The sequence below is a fragment of the Porites lutea genome, chromosome 2, assembly GCF_958299795.1.
Source record: "Porites lutea chromosome 2, jaPorLute2.1, whole genome shotgun sequence".
Lineage (NCBI taxonomy): Eukaryota > Metazoa > Cnidaria > Anthozoa > Scleractinia > Poritidae > Porites > Porites lutea.
Genome location: NC_133202.1, coordinates 15,515,849 through 15,533,067, shown reverse-complemented (window position 1 = coordinate 15,533,067; position 17,219 = coordinate 15,515,849). Strand labels below are relative to the sequence as shown.

Below are 17,219 nucleotides of genomic sequence, written 5' to 3'. Positions count from 1 at the left end.
GCGGTAATAATCAGAGCGCATGCCTAGGACGTACCATGTGGCAAAATCAAGATGGCTGTCGTTTCGGTGGAAGTAAAAGCTTGGTGCATTCAAGAACTGTTAAAAATAACAGAGAAGGAAGACGAAGTGTCAGAAAATATATTGTCCATGAGTACTGCTAGTGAGTTAACTTCTTATATGAAAAAAGTTCTTGATCCCCAAAATAGCAGACATCAGAAAATTTTAGAGGAATTTTTCAAGTTAACGGAAACCTGTGACTTGAACACTATGTCATATTCTCAAAAGTGTTCAGGCATATTTGATGGTAAAACGGATCCGCCTCCAAAGAAAATCGAAAGTAAAGGAAGAAACATCCCAGTCAAGGAAGCCAAGAAGAAATTTGTACCCCTGTATGGCGCAGAAGGACAAGCGAGAAGCTCCGTGCTCTTGCCGGGAAGACACGCATGTGAATGTCTGGGCCAAAAACATGGTCTAGTGAACAATTGCACAGATTGTGGGCGTATTGTTTGCACGCAGGAGGGCTCTGGACCTTGTTACTTTTGTGGAGCTTTAGTTTGCACTAGAGAGGAACAAGAGATCTTGGATAGAAATTCTAAAAAGAGCAAAAAACTTTTGGAGAAGCTGATGACACAGGATATAGCAGACATGAATAGTAAAGAAGATTCAGTGATAGACAAAGGCCTACAAGAAGCCATTGCTCACAAAAACAAGCTTATTGAATATGACAAAAGTGGGGTGCGTCGTACTAAAGTAATTGATGATGAATGCGACTACTTTGCAAGCAACAGTAGATGGCTATCTAAACAGGAGAGAGATGCCTTAAGGAAGAAAGAAGAAGAGTTACGAGAGAAACGGTATGGCTCTTGCAGGCAGCAGAAAATAACCCTCGACTTTGCAGGTCGCAGAGTCATTGACGAGAATGAGCCTGATTATAGTTTTGATTCTGATATGGCTGTTCTAGCCTCTGGCTATTACAGTACCGATGAAAATCAAGAACCACAAAGAGTTTCTAATCCTACTGTTCCAAATGTAAACTCCTTAAAATTTGTTTCTTCAGGAAACAGAGAAAGTAAACCATTAAGTTATGGAGGTCCAGCTGTGAAGGGGAAAAAAGAGATACTGCGTATCCAGGACAAAGAATTTCAAGAGATGACTGATAGTGGAGCTTGTTTAAGCATGCATCAGCCATGGGCCTCACTGCTTGTGATGGGAATTAAGAAGGTTGAAGGCCGTGTCTGGTATACACCTCACCGTGGACGTCTTTGGATTGCCGCTACAGCTAAGCCTCCCTCTGAACAAGACATTGCCGGTGTCGAGGGGATGTATAAGGCTCTTTATGGCCCTGAAAGTGTGACTTTTCCCAAGCACTACCCTACTTCATGTCTTTTAGGATGTGTTGATGTTGTGGACTGTCTTGCCCAGGAAGATTACAAAGAGGAGTTTCCAGAGGGCGAGTCTGAATCTCCTTATGTCTTTGTCTGCGAGAACCCTCAACAGCTTACAGTTAAGTTTCCAGTGAAGGGACAGCACAAAATCTGGAAACTTGATCCTGCAATTCACAAAGCTGCTAAAGGAGGGCTTAGAAAAGCTGCATGAATGGTCCACTGATATTCCTTTGTTTGTTTGTTCTTTACTTACATGTAAGAAATGTTTAAGTTTGACTATATGTAAGTCAGTCAGACTCAAGATCGGCAATAGTGCTTTTTTACCAGCCAGATCCTCATTGACTGTATGAAGAAAGGATTATTGTCTTCTTAAGTCTTAAAAGAGTTGTGCTAGAACTGAAAACAGGTCTACAGTCTTTAATTCCTGCTGATGTGTCCAGTCTCTGGGATTAAGAAACTATCAAGTGGCCCAAAGGATGCTTTGCAAAGTGATTGATAACTCAGAAAGTTTTTCTCTGTCAAGGTTTTTTCCTTTTAAATGCCAGCTTTGATGTGTTTACTGTGTAACCATCCTGTATAAGAAGTAGAAAAAAACTTGTAACTCTCAGGTTGAAATGTTTTTCAGGTTATCTGTGTTTTGAACTATTTGTGACGTTATCTTCTAGAAAGAAAGATAACAGTCACAGAAATGAAATTAACCAATGATTTATTTCTTATTATCACCTAAGGGACAGCCAAAATTAAAAACACATTCCCCAAATTCTGTTCATTCTTTAATTTATTTGTGATGCATGAATATATATTTTGGTACCACCTTAGTATTTTCTATAACTCATTTTGTTTTAGTTTCTTAGGCAGCCTTTCTTCAGGTTGTCCTATAAAGAACACCTGTGTATGGTACTATAGTTTTCTAATGGTTTCTGGTCCCATTGTTCTAACTCAGATTGTCCCATGTAATATACCAAGCACAAGACACAGTGTTCAATCTGATATCCAGACACTGTAAAGTGGGTAATAATCCAGTTGGATAGGATATGGAACACAAGTTATTGTGCCCTTTCAGTAGAAAATAAGGATCATTAGACGTTTAAGGGAAACTACCCCCTCCCCCCCCCTAATTAACATTACTTCTCACTTAGGGCAAAATGTTAGCTTAGGGGAGAGGTAGGTGGGCAGTTTCCCAGAAATGTATAATGATATACAGGGCCAGCCCGGATTTCAAATTGGGGTGGACCGCAAAGGGTCGTCCGTCTCCTCAGAGCCATGCGCAAGCCTGAGTACAGATGCCCCCTCCCCCCCCCAAAAAAAATCGGGGATTTTTTCTGAGGGGAGGGCGTGTCTGCACACAGGCCAGAGAAACAGTAACAGTATGCAAATTAATGGCTTCGCTGCTGGCCCACCACGCGTGCTCTCGATCTACTGTGACTCAAGAAAAAGGAGACTGCTTGCAGTCTAAAATCAGGGCTGCAAGGCTTCGTTTCCGTCAGTTAAGGAGGGGTATATTGGATCTGCTGAAAACTGCGAAACCATAATAAAAATCTACAAGTAAATGGTTGGTTGTAGGTGCTTGCTAAGAAAAAGGCGAAAACCGAGAAGTCTCAAAAAACCCTCAAAAATTCTACCACGTGTTAAGGATGTCAACTTCAACTGTGAAAAAAACTTGGCAGAATTTTCTATTTTTCTATTTTCTATTTTATTTCTTTGGATTGCTGCTACAGCTAAGCCTCCCTCTGAACAAGACATTGCCGGTGTCGAGGGGATGTATAAGGCTCTTTATGGCCCTGAAAGTGTGACTTTTCCCAAGCACTTCCCTACTTCATGTCTTTTAGGATGTGTTGATGTTGTGGACTGTCTTGCCCAGGAAGATTACAAAGAGGAGTTTCCAGAGGGCGAGTCTGAATCTCCTTATGTCTTTGTCTGCGAGAACCCTCAACAGCTTACAGTTAAGTTTCCAGTGAAGGGACAGCACAAAATCTGGAAACTTGATCCTGCAATTCACAAAGCTGCTAAAGGAGGGCTTAGAAAAGCTGCATGAATGGTCCACTGATATTCCTTTGTTTGTTTGTTCTTTACTTACATGTAAGAAATGTTTAAGTTTGACTATATGTAAGTCAGTCAGACTCAAGATCGGCAATAGTGCTTTTTTACCAGCCAGATCCTCATTGACTGTATGAAGAAAGGATTATTGTCTTCTTAAGTCTTAAAAGAGTTGTGCTAGAACTGAAAACAGGTCTACAGTCTTTAATTCCTGCTGATGTGTCCAGTCTCTGGGATTAAGAAACTATCAAGTGGCCCAAAGGATGCTTTGCAAAGTGATTGATAACTCAGAAAGTTTTTCTCTGTCAAGGTTTTTTCGTTTTAAATGCTAGCTTTGATGTGTTTACCGTGTAACCATCCTGTATAAGAAGTAGAAAAAAACTTGTAACTCTCAGGTTGAAATGTTTTTCAGGTTATCTGTGTTTTGAACTATTTGTGACGTTATCTTCTAGGAAGAAAGATAACAGTCACAGAAATGAAATTAACCAATGATTTATTTCTTATTTCACCTAAGGGACAGCCAAAATTAAAAACACATTCCCCAAATTCTGTTCATTCTTTAATTTATTTGTGATGCATGAATATATATTTTGGTACCACCTTAGTATTTTCTATAACTCATTTTGTTTTAGTTTCTTAGGCAGCCTTTCTTCAGGTTGTCCTATAAAGAACACCTGTGTATGGTACTATAGTTTTCTAATGGTTTCTGGTCCCATTGTTCTAACTCAGATTGTCCCATGTAATATACCAAGCACAAGACACAGTGTTCAATCTGATATCCAGACACTGTAAAGTGGGTAATAATCCAGTTGGATAGGATATGGAACACAGGTCATCGTGCCCTTTCAGTAGAAAATAAGGATCATTAGACTTTTAAGGGAAACTGCCCCCCTCCCCCCCCTAATTAACATTACTTCTCACTTAGGCAAAATGTTAGCTTAGGGGAGAGGTAGGTGGGCAGTTTCCCAGAAATGTATAATGATATACAGCGCCGGCCCAGATTTCAAATTGGGGTGGACCGCAAAGGGTCATCCCTCTTCTCAGAGCCATGCGCAAGCCTGTGTACAGATGCCCCCTCCCCCAAAAAAATATCGGGGATTTTTCTGAGGGGAGGGGGTGTCTGCACACAGGCCAGAGAAACAGTAACAGTATGCAAATTAACAGCTTTGCTGCTGGCCCACCATGCGTGTTCTCGATCTACTGTGACTCAAAAGAAAAAAGAGACTGCTCGCAGTCTAAAATCAGGGCTGCAAGGCTTCGTTTCTGCCAGTTAAGGAGGGGCATATTGGATCTGCTGAAAACTGCAAAACCCTAATAAAAATCTACAAGTAAATGGTTGGTTGTAGGTGCTTGCTAAGAAAAAGGCGAAAACCGAGAAGCCGCAAAAAACCCTCAAACATTCTACCCCGGGTTAAAGATGTCAACTTTAACTGTGAAAAAAACTTGGCAGAATTTTCTATTGCTTTTCTACCCCTGAGGATAATAAAGGCCTACCCGTAGTCTACTCTTAGATAAAAAGCGCGACTGAACCCAAAACTCCAATGCCATTTTCTTGTAGCCGAAGCAGAAGTATAGTGGTGAGGCAGTGAAATTTAGTAAAGGCACGAATCCAAGCCGGTTTCCACCTTTTTCGAAAAACAGCCAGACCTAAAACAACACAAGAACGCTCTTACAGCGCAAGTCGGTCTCGCTTGCTTGGAGATTAGATCGAGAAATGAGGAGGCAATTTATTCTACACAAAACAGGATTTACTCGCTAAAGGTTTTTTACTTCCTACTTTATCGACGTCGATACTTTTTATTTGTTTCTGAATTGATTTAGTATGCGTGTTAGTGAAGACCGGAAATACGTCTGTGGTCGCAGGCAATACGCGTGTATAACTACTTGAAAATTCAAGGGCCTCGATTCCAGAGGAATATTACATCACTGCCAGAGATCAAAAAAGTGATTTTAATCATCACCGAAAATAAACCGCATGCTCATCACAGGAACCATTTGCATCCATTGAAAATTTACAACACCCGACCATCGCAGTTTTGCTAATTAAGATTCTTATTTTTTTTCGACCATTCAGTAGTGTAGTAATCAACGCTTTCAAGCGATAGAATTCGTGGACCGACACGTTCCGGAAAGCTCTAAATTTAATCTTTCCAAAGCTTTCTTCGCAAAACATGCATGGCTTCGATGACGCAGTGATTCTTATCCCCAGTTTCCACGGTCTCCACAAGGAACGCCTGGCACAATGACCCCCTTTTGTGTCCTAAACACGACGAAAAACGCGTTGCAGATTATGAGTCTCGCTTCTTACGCAAGCGAGACTAAAAAGTGAAACGGTTGTTCTAGTATTTTGATTTTTCTTTCTGGAGGCTGTCCTTAGATCGCGCTCAGGGCACGCCTCTACGCCACTCGCTTGTTTGGAAAAATAGTCACTCAGTGCCGAAGTGGACTTCTAGCATACTTGGGCAATGCTTTTCCCCAAATTAGTATAGGTAATAGCATGATTTGTAGTGATATTTAGCATAAATACCACGAATTGTTATTAAATACCAAATTTCACGAGTCGTTATGCGAGTGAAATTTGAGACAATTTTGAAATATCACAAGTGGTATTTATGCCAAATATCACGTACGAATCATGCTATTATTTGTTTATACTACTACTCACAAAAGGTTTGTAATTTTCACATGTAGGTATTTCAAATTAAGCTGAAATACCACTGCTCTAAGCCAGTCAAATTTCAGAAATTTCTCATGTAGTAGTATAAGGTAAATCGTCTCTGAGAGAGTAAAGACACTTGGTAACGTCAATGCATATACAAAGAAGAAAGGTTTTACTTCCGGTTGACGTAAGTGGCTCTAAAACACCTTTGCTCAAGCTTATTCCTAATGACTTGCAATATCTCTAAGAACAAGGCGCGCAAAGTTGCCAGATTTAGTTTTCCGATTTCATGGGCTAAAAATTGTTTCGCGTAACTGTCCCTTACTCGTTACAAATCCTCACTCGGCTTCTGAACATGATAAAAAGAGGTATGATGGGAAGGAAGCATCGCTTACTCTCACATGCGCTGCGCATTACGAGGCAGCGGGGACAACCAGTCTGAACAGAGATTCAATGTGACTACACTGTATTTTGGATCGAAGAATTTGAACCCAATTTCCCGCGCAAAGGTCGACTAGTTTCACATGCAAGTCCCCAAAATAAGCAGTAAGGTTTTTTTTTACAGAGGTACCCGATTTAGGGGTGACTGGGTTGAAGTGAGATTTTGTGACGCGTCACGCGTCACACCGTTTTGGGCATGCGTGAGTAGCTGAACGTTGTTTCACACTCACCAAACCTTCAATTTCAGTGAGATCGCTCTTTTTGTATCCTTATCTATTTTCTATATCTCGTTTTTAAATATTCTTTGTACATATTTTGTAATATATCTATCCCGTGTTTTAAATATTTTTTTATACATATCGCGTAACATAGTGTAATATAGCTGTTTTAATTCCGTGCGCAAAGAAAATACCTCCAAAAGGCAGGGGGTGGAAGCGCCCATGCGCTGAAAGTTTTGTCAACGACATTTGGTTTGTTTGTTACTGGTTGTTACGGTCTGTTACTTACCTAGGCATCCGAGAAATTTTGGTAGTCACGTAGCCGCCGGTACCGTCTGGGCTACTACCTGGACGAATGAGAACATGCGCCGCCGGCAACTAAAGCCATCTCAGAGCTTTACCGCCGGCATGCCTGCGAAGTTGAACTAGAGTCAACTTCGCAGGCATGCCGGCGATAAAGACTGGGATGACCAATGTTGTCGGCCACTTCTGTTCTCATATCGGAACAGTATCTCAGGCAGTACCGGCGGCCTTGTCACAGGTGCATCGGCGGCATATGAGATCGCTTCTCTCCACCCGAAGCACAACAAGGAAAAAGTACGGACGGAAGGAGGAAGGAATGGTGCATTTTCAAACCTCAGTAGTTAAAACGATTGACATTTTTCATTGCTACCCTTGACTGACTTGGGGCTGCTTTTTGAGCGTATTGCAGCCTACGCACGCAAGGAAGGTCTGTCTTACACAAAGTAGAATTCACGCCTACTTCCGGTAACATGAAAACTTATTTATCGCCACCATCACACAGTGCTGAATCTCAACTCGCCATCTGTCTTTTATTGCAGGGGTGCGAAAAAATGCGCACAACGAGATTGAGGGCATTAGACGCTATCAACCTTTCGTCCTCTTTTGCATTGTTTATTACCAATAATTTAACTACTTCTTAACACTCTTTTACTATTTACAGTTCAATTTTCTACGTCTTTTTAAAATATTTGGTGTTTTCATAATTATATATGACAATGATTCTTCTTCGCTAGAGTTTTAGGCGATTGATGTCTTCACTTCTGAAATCGACTCTGTGGGAAAAAGAGAGAACATAAGCAGGAATTTTCTTCCTTCTGGAAGTAAGGTATCGAACCACGTGAGAAGACAATAAATTTGGCGGGAAAAAGTTCCAAATGAAGTTCTTACTTGCCATGACAACATAACCTTGTTTCTAAACATTTTCACTTATTTTAAGGCTTGACTTTTCATCTCATTAAAATGCTTTTCAGTACTTTCTTGCCGGCAATGCTGTTTAGTGGTCTGCTTCGATTGAATGTGTGGATCAAACTTTCATGTGTACACCCTGTTAATACGGCAGGGGCACCCAACGACAATTTTCGGAAAATATCTGTTCGGAAGACGAGTTGAGATCTATAATTTTCGGAACATTTTTTCCAAAATTTCTTGCTGGTCTGCCTCTCCTAGGATTTTCGAACATCTAAAAAATGGTATAATTGCTCATTTTTAACGGATTTTTGCCCTAAAAAGGCCACCTAGAATTTTCGGGAGCCTTTTTTCTTGCTGAAATTTTCGGAAAAGTAAGTTTTGATCCCTATAATTTTCGAATCACTAGACTTTCAGCTAGGAAATCCGAACAGATGAAAAATTTTTAGGGGATAAAAATATGCATATATCTACCGTTTTAATACTAAAATACCTTTAACCATTCTATTTTTAAGTGGTTTTGAACTATATTCTCGTTGGGTGCCCCTGATACGGCCAATTTTTTTGGCCCATTGGTGACCGTATTAACGGGGTTCCAATGTATTCGTGGATTTTCGGATAAATTACACACAACTCTTTTGATCGACAAGGGAAGTATATCGTACTCTCTCAAATAGTATTATAACAGACAAACCACAAGGTAACAAAGTTTGAGTGTGCAATATGCTGATTATATCAAGAAACACACTAATTTCCTAGGAATAGATCAGCATTGAAAGAATCACTTGAGACTTATTACTGGAGCCAGATTCACAGCGGAAGTCCTAATTTCATGATACTACTGTAGATGCTTCAGTCGACGCTAATAGGTGAAATCCTTGCACTGACCAGTGAAATAAAAGCTACTCCGCCAACGTCGTCCCCAGGGCTTTTACTAAGGGAAAAGCAGTCTGCTCCTGCGCAGTACTCTCTTGTTGCTTCGTACAGGATTAAAGTGGTAAAAACTATAAAGTCACAAAATAGATTAAATCGTTGTACTTCACCTCAATGACAAGACTTGTCTGACTTCAGCTGGAGTTAGTCGCCACGTCATTGGACCTGAGTTGGCCCCCCAATAGTCCATTATCTCCCCGACCTATAAATACAATAAAATGGATATCAAAAGTGGTGCCTTCCAGCCCCTGCCACAGGTGACGTATTCCCTCCCTCGATACCATTTATGCACCAATCTTACGCTCTCCGCGCTTCTTGCAAGTTACATTTCCCTAACTACGCATGACAGCAGTTACATTGGCACCATTCACCAAACCAATCTCGTTCTCAGAGGCCGCGATCCTTATGTACAGCGACGGGGATCGCTAGTAACAGAGGCTCTGGGGACGAGATTGCAGTGAAACCAGTCACAGGATTGTTTTTCCACGCATGTAACCATTAACTACGAATTTTTTTCGCGCATGGCAAGTGGGTACCAATTACATATTTTCCCATTTTTGATACCATTCAGTATGTTTTCCCGCGCTTATGACCATTTACACGAGGCGTTTTCCCTCACTTGGCACCGCTTGACCGGTTGACTGCTTACATGTTTTCCCGCGCTTTTTACTATTGCTTGACTGGTTACATGTTAGTGTTTTCCCGCGCTTTTCGCCATTGCTTGACTGGCTACTTGTTTTCCCGCCCTTTTCACCATTGCTTGATCGCTTACAAGTTATGCGCTTTTCACCATCCTTTATCCGGTTGCAAGTTTTCCCGCGCTTTTCATCATTGCCTGACTGGTTACATGTTTTCCTGCGCATTTCACCATGGTTTATCCGATTACACGTTTTCCAGCGATTTTCACCATTACAAGTTTAACAAGTTTACAAGTCTACAAGTTTACCCACGCTTTTCACCCTTGCTTTACTGGTTGCATGTTTTCCCGCGCTTTTTACCAACGCTTACACCGTTCCAAGTTTACCCGCTCTTTTCAGCATTGCTTGACTGGTTACATGCTTTCTTGCGATTTTCACCAGTAAGTGACCACTGCTTGACTGGTTACGTGTTTCTGCGCTTTTCACCGTTACTTGACCCTGGCTCCAAGATTTCCCTCGCTTGCTGAACAAACCGCGCTTCACAAAATTTAAAATTGTTTTCCCTGTTTTTTCGTACGTTAAATGGCTACAGAGAAAATTGAGGAACCGTAAAAGCCCTTACCTTTTCTAGATTGAGAATAGTTGCAATCTGCGTTAGTCTGGCAAACTTGTCCCTTATTGTCCACTGAGTGACAGCTGTCAAGTAGCCAACCAATGAACGGAGTTCCTTGTCGAACTGAAGACCACCTAACTAATATTCAAGAAAATAAGAGTGGATATCAAAACAAACGTCTGATAAGCTGCCTATGCAGTGAGACACAAGATAAATCAAACGAAAATTCACTACGCAAATCAGTACTGTTTAACGGCCTCTCGTTGGAGATATAATTTGGCATTCGAACCAAAACGTATTCAAAAGTTATATAGGTAAATGCAGACTAAAGTTGTCGTCTGCGTAGAGTTGCTTACAAATATTTGTTGGCTTCAATTTTGCATCATAAAACAAAGCACTTGTAAGAGCTTAATTAAACCTCATTTAACGTTTTTCTCAATTTTCTGAGAACAAGGTTTATTTTGTTAACCGTGATTTTATTACTTAACATGTTTTGCTGATCATGTGATGTGAGTTGGGGATTGTATCCTGAATCTTTGTACAGCGTAGCGATTTTCCTCGTCTCATGATTCTTTTCCAAGTTTCCATTTCCTTTTCTTCCCACCTGCCTTCTTCCAGATGGGTCAAAGATCTACGAAGTAGGTGAACCGGACAGGCTATAATCCCCAACTCACATCAGAAAAAATTGTTTAGTAATAAAATCACAGTTCTCACTCGTCGCAGAACTAGGCAATTTCGTCACTTTCCTTTCGCTGTGATAATCCTGGGGTGCTAATCCGAGGAAGAAGTTTTAAACAAGTTGTTAGAACATAATAAATTATGGGGTATATAACTGACAAAGTTGATCTGACAACTTACTCTGTTGAATGACGCTTTCATGACCGACGCTTCTAGCTGATTGGTTATTTCTGTGGTTGCCATACTAACAAGGGAGTCGTAGTTGGTAGGGGTCAGCGGATCCTGTAAAAAAGTCATGCACGATTTTTATAAGTTTTTGGAAGACCATACTGACATTGTTTACTTGCTCTAAAAGTGACCTATCCCTTGCCGATTTAAGGCTTACAATTATTACTAACTGTAGCCTTCGTAGCACAGCAGCCGTCGCCGTTTTCATTTAGTCAAGCGAGATAAGCGGACGCGCGAGGGCATGGGGCGAAAATGAGCAAGAAACGAAGATAGGAAAATAGGAAAGGGGGGGGAGGGGCGGGAATGTCCTTACCTACTAACTACCCACCTTAAAAGAAGTTAACATTGAGTCCAGGCTAGTGATGAAATTCTGTACAAATGGATCATTGACTTCATAAAACGCAAATTCCTCCTACAAGAGTAACGAAAAAATAGATCATTTTGCTTCAGTTCCTCTTTTGGAAACATTTCAAGTTTTCCCCAAAATAGAGAGATAAGTCAAGCCCGATTAGCAGTCATGTCGATGCATTAACTTTATTACACATCGGAGATTTCAATAAACTAGATGGTTGTTGCCCTGCGTATGTAACATACGCGTTTCTCCGGGCGGAACAAGACAACTTTTGAAATAAAGTAACCTAAAGCTGACCTCAAGGAGCACATGCCTCCGTCAATGCGGCAAAAAAACTGGAGCTATTGGCTACGTTAACAACAACAACCGGGCCACACTGTTCCAATACTTATATTACACGTGCCCAGGGTCCTGTCTAGGATTTATCGTTTAGGGGAGAAGTCCCACGTGGCCAAAGGCCATGAGCTTCCTAGCAGGGTCCGGGGGCATGCCTTCGCGGAAAGGTTTTGAAATGAATATGCACTGAGATGCAATCTGGTGCACTTTGAGACACAATTTTGAGAAATGTAACAAGGGCATTTTATTTTATTTTGTAGTCGTGATCGCGTTCTGACAATGTTACAATACTCCATGTTCCTTGTCATATAGTGTCCTTAGACAGGGAATACTTACTTCGTGTGCACTGACATCGTAGCGTCTGGAAGAGTTTTCCAATTTAGTTACTTATACACTGTAATGATAACAATATTTTTGGGGGGAAGCTGGGCATTTTTTTTGGGGGGGGGGGGCAGGGGACCTTCTACCCCTCAAATACCCTAGATAGAACCCTGGTGCCACATGTCGACCTCACTAATTTATGCGAGCGGAGGGAGCTCTTTAGGCTGCGAAGCGGCGCCACAATATTAAATCGGACGAAGGACTTTTTTGAAAGTCTGCAGTCACATAGGCTTAGTCACTTTCACCCAAATCCTACAAGTTTCGCACTCATCACTCGGCCCATGACTCAGCGTTTGTTTCATGTTTGAAATCTTTACCTGAAATAGACACTTCTCGTTTTCTGCGTTTGCAAGTAGTTGGTGTTCCTGCGCGTTACATGTATGGCACAGGGAACGATTTCCCCCGCGCGGCTCTTGCATTGTTTAGCACCAGAGCTTGTGCTTTTAATCTTCAAGTTCCATACCCTCGGTCTAATGCTGGAAAGCGCACATTTGCTTACTCTGCTGCCACTCTTTTTAATTGCCTTGACACTGATCTTAAGCAAATAGCGTGTATATCTCCTTCTTGTATTATATATTCATCTAGATTAAATAATTTTAAGCATAAACTCTTTATCTTATTCCCTAAGTTTGCTAGTAACGTTTCTCATCTTGAAGAATTAATGTGTTATGATTGTCGTTTTTCTCTTTATTGTAACTGTATTAGAAGGTAATTAGTTTATATCATCTTATATCTTGTTAAACCATACATTTGTCTAGTTCTATTTTTTCGCTTGTTGTAGTCGTATATTACTGATTAGGCATTGTTTTTATATGTGTATTTTGTATTGTTGTGAAGGCCGTAAGTTAGATAACTCATTGGGTTATTACGTCACCTTCGTTAAATAAAGAATATTGTATTGTATTGTATCGTTAGCGTTTCCCGCGCTTGCATGACGTGTCGCAGGGGAAACTTGCATGATTCTGCCTAAGTAGCTGAGTTTGCTAGAGTGTAAGAATGGTTTCAATAGTGTCAAAAGTATGAATCCAATGGGGACCTCTGAATAAAATTTAATTTTCCAGTGAATCACCGTATATCCTTCTTGATTTCTTATTTCATAAATGAGTTTTAAATTTTCCAACTCTCTTTTGACCATCAGTTTACTTTCCTTACGTGTGAAACAGACCAGCACTTACGTCTATTTTTTATTTCATGTTTTATTTTATTACCATTTTGCCATTTAATTCATCAATATCATTAATTACTTACCTCAGATATATTGTGACTTGTTGAGTTGAAGCCATCGATGAGAGGTTTCAGTCTTGGTATGACGGCAGTGGAACAAAGCTGATATACTCCGCCCTACAAATAAAAAAGAACCTTTTTGAAGATAGCCTTGAATGTGCCGGGAAAGAACTAGTCATGAGGTAGTCTGCTAATCTGATGGCAGGAGAGAGATTTCGGAGTGAAAAAAAATATTGTCTATGTAAGTAACTCTGAGTGCATATTTGGAAAGAACTGCTAATATTCATTCGTAAACCATTTGAGGGATCCCTCGCTCCTGTGTTTTAAAGGAATTGCCAGTGTTCATTTGTAATGTCTTCAACGGGTCAATTGCTAGCATGTTCCAGGCGTTGAGATTAACAGGCTAGTCAATTGTTCAGTGCTACATTGGTTTCATCAAGAGAGCAGTGCCGGATCCAGACCTACGGATAAGGGGGGCCCCCGGTCATCCAGACCCTGAGATAAAGAGAGGGCGGTCTTTTTTCGGCCCTTCCGGCCTCAGTTTGGTTCAAAAATGAGGTGGGGGGGGGGGGGGGGGACTTCCCTGGATCCGTCGCTGGAGAGAGTAATGACACAGAGAGGGAATCTTAGCGCGTTGGCCGGGATATACGAATTTCCGTTAGTTGTTTTTAGAGGTTGTAATTAAGTCTGATCTCTGGGATATCCGCAAATTTCAATCGATTGTTTGAAAAGTCATCAGGTCCAAGTGCCTCAAAGGAAAAAATGCAGACTGTTTAATTCTATATTGACAACGCTGAATAAAAGTTTGCGGACCTCTCCGGAACCCGACTTTCGGTTAATTCAAGCGTTTAATTGGTCTGAAAATAACTTCGGTGAAAAGGGCTAGACTAGGCGTTTCCTTCCCTGTCACATTAGGGAGCTTTAGCATCGACCACGGCAACGGCAGCGAAAACATCAGTTTTAAAATGACTTCCCGTTTCTTCAATCCTTGTCGGGTTTATTTCAATCTGGTGAAAATGGCAAATGTAGGCAAATTTCCCTGGAGTTGATTTCTTGAGGACCGCACTCAAGTTTAGAGAGAGAAAAAGAGATTCGTCGTCGCTTGTTTACGTCCTCCAGAAAACTTGCAATTAGGCATTTTCACGTCGTAGTCGAGCAAGGACGGCGAAGAAACGTACAAAAAAGCGTGATGCACGTGCAAAGTTGTTGTTTTGCGTAATAAACCTATTGCTTTTTTGACGTCCTGGTTGCCGTCGCCGTCGTCGTTGCTAAAAGGGAGCTTTAGGGACTGGTCAAAAAGTATAGGGGGGGGGGGGGGGTGGAGCATTTGGAAATGTGGTTGATAAAAAACAGATGACCCACCCCCTCCCTTCGGCACAAAAATGACTGACCCACCCCTAAAGCAAGGTTGGAAATTGCATGACCCACCCCCTAGTTAAAACATGGATGTTTGGTTTCCTCTTAATAATCCAATAAAACCTTGTTCTGTGCTTGACAAAATTTGTTGATACACTGCTACAACCAATATCAAAATCACAGAAATCATACCTTTCACTGAAAAGACAAATGGGAAAAACTGAACATTCCTTGTTTCGATGGACGTTATGAGTCTTGACACAAATATACAGCAAAACGAGGGTATTGAAATTATCTGTCACAAAGCATATGAAAATCTCTACAAAGATAACCCATTCCTACACATTACTTGCTGGAAATGCTTAGATTAATCGATCCTGAAAGAAAATTTCTTCCACTTCAATGGAAAGCACTACCTACAAAACCATGGAACTGCCATGGGCACAAAGACAGCAGATTTGATTCCTTTGCCAATATTTTCATGACATTGAAACAACAACTCTAGGTAAAACTGTCTTTAGAACAACAGTTTGGAAATGCTACGTACACGATATCTTTGCCCTATGGGACATGAGTAAACCAGACATCGAAGCCTTCATTGAACAAACAAACTTACATCACCCAACTATTGAATTCACGGCCAAAACATTTGACACTGAGAATGCGTTTTTAGACACGGTTGTATACAAAGGTACAAGATTCAAGGAAAAATCTATCCTTGATGCAAAGACACATTTTTAACAAAGGCAAACCTTCTTGCACACACATTTCACCTCGTGTCACTCTCCAAATGTTGAAAAAAGGATTTGTCAAAGGAGAATCCTTGAGAATCCTACGAAAAAACTCCTCAGAAACAACCTTTGAGGAAAATAATTCAAATTTAAAAAATAACGCTTGATGGATGGAGGCTACTCACAAACTTTGACAGAAAACATACTATCAGAAATAAAATTCACAAAAGGGAGTCTAAACTCCTAAAACAAAACAACAAGGAGGAAAAAGAAATATTGCCATTCGTGACACAATACTAGCCCTCAGTGTCTACTATAAAGGAAGCTTGAATGAAAAAATGGAATCTTATACAAAACCAAATGTAACCTCAATAAATTTTTAAAGAACCACCAATCGTTTCCTTACAAAAATGGAAAATCATTAAAGGACATGCTCGTAAGAGCAAAAAAAAAGGTTAACAGAGGGTTCCACGCCCGTATAGATGTGCGGCCTGTCACCCTTTTGTACTTTCTCGCACAACAGGTTTGTGAGTATTTTAGCAATAATTCCAGCTGGCTGTGTTTTATATAACAAGTGTAGTCAACTGTCTCGTTAGTAGTTAGTGCCTATCTATGTAATAAAATAGGGTGACCCACCCCCTAAGGGTAGCTAAAAATTGCACGACCCACCCCTTGCACAAGGCTCAAAACCTCATGACCCACCCCCTCTCTGCTTCGGCCCACCCCCACCTATACTTTTTGACCAGTCCCTATAGCAACGACGACGGCCGTCGTCGATGCTAAAGCTCCCTAAAGCTCCCTATTAGAGACTTTAGACTCAAGGACGACAACGACTACGAGTACGAGATTTGACTTCAAGTTTTTTTAGCGTATTCCCAAAATATTGACTCCCCGGACAGCTTCATTTTACCATTTTTCACTCGAAAAGTTAACACAGTTACTTTTAGTGAAGTAGGTTACACCGTCTCCCGATCGCAAAATGATAAAACGTTTAACATTTGATAACTTGTTCCCGCCACTTCAACATTCTCGCTAAAACTCGTAGAAGAGTGACGACCGCTATCACGTTTTCCCGCCAAAATGACAAAATGACGCTGGTTCACGCGTGTCCTACTTAGTATTGAGAAAATCTCGTACTTGTTGTTGTACTCGTCTTAGAATCTCAACGTCTCTATTATTTCGTCTTGGTTTCATCCAACATTACTACTAAGACTAAAGAGACGAGTTTAATTTAACATACTAATTGTAAAGCACAAGCTGTGCGACAGTTAACCGGTTAGCGCGGGCTGGCACAAAACAAAACTAACTAGAAATGAATGGCACAAGCGAGATAAATCCGAATTCTAACCCGATGTATATGGGGTTAAAACATTACTACAGCTGACATGGTAAAAGAAAGACAAAAAAGGCACCTACTTGAAGTAAATCCTTGAAGATATTCGACGTGTTCATGAAGTCTGCGAGGCAGCTCTGGATGTGGAAGACAACACAAACAAAATAAAATAGGAATTTGCCAGGAATTTGACGAAAATTGAGAGGATCAGGGGCCCATTTCTCGGAAGTCTCGATAATTACCAGCCCAGGAAAGCTGTTGCTACTTACATTCAAGATTGTGGTTGCAATAGTCTTGGAGATAACATGATAAAACTATCAAAATAAGTGGCCTGGCTTGTTCGGTACGACCAGCGTGTTTATTCTTTATATTAATTGAAATCTAAATGGGGGGCCCGAAAAGTTATACCGGGACGACCCCAGGGCCGAGTTCGACGGTCCAACTGGTGCAAATCTTAGGTTAGTTGC

The 17,219-nt window shown here is 40.9% G+C and overlaps 2 protein-coding genes across 2 annotated transcripts in view; one reads left to right on the top strand and one right to left on the bottom strand.

Annotated features, from left to right (window-relative positions):
* Positions 1-48: 48 nt before the first annotated feature.
* LOC140927846 (activating signal cointegrator 1-like) lies at positions 49-2,139 on the top strand. The gene has a single exon (XM_073377529.1). It carries the CDS (start codon positions 52-54, stop codon positions 1,594-1,596), a length of 1,545 nt encoding a protein of 514 aa, XP_073233630.1. The 5' UTR covers positions 49-51; the 3' UTR covers positions 1,597-2,139.
* Positions 2,140-7,634: 5,495 nt separating this feature from the next.
* Positions 7,635-17,219, bottom strand: part of LOC140927845 (conserved oligomeric Golgi complex subunit 4-like) — a 34,482-nt gene continuing 24,897 nt past the window's right edge. The window contains exons 24-30 of the mRNA XM_073377528.1: positions 16,836-16,889; positions 13,357-13,449; positions 11,368-11,451; positions 10,992-11,093; positions 10,143-10,271; positions 8,993-9,084; positions 7,635-7,816 (exon numbers count right to left, since the gene is read on the bottom strand). Coding sequence (XP_073233629.1) covers positions 7,774-7,816; positions 8,993-9,084; positions 10,143-10,271; positions 10,992-11,093; positions 11,368-11,451; positions 13,357-13,449; positions 16,836-16,889 — 597 coding nt within the window. The 3' untranslated portion in view covers positions 7,635-7,773. The remainder of the gene's footprint in view (positions 7,817-8,992; positions 9,085-10,142; positions 10,272-10,991; positions 11,094-11,367; positions 11,452-13,356; positions 13,450-16,835; positions 16,890-17,219) is intronic.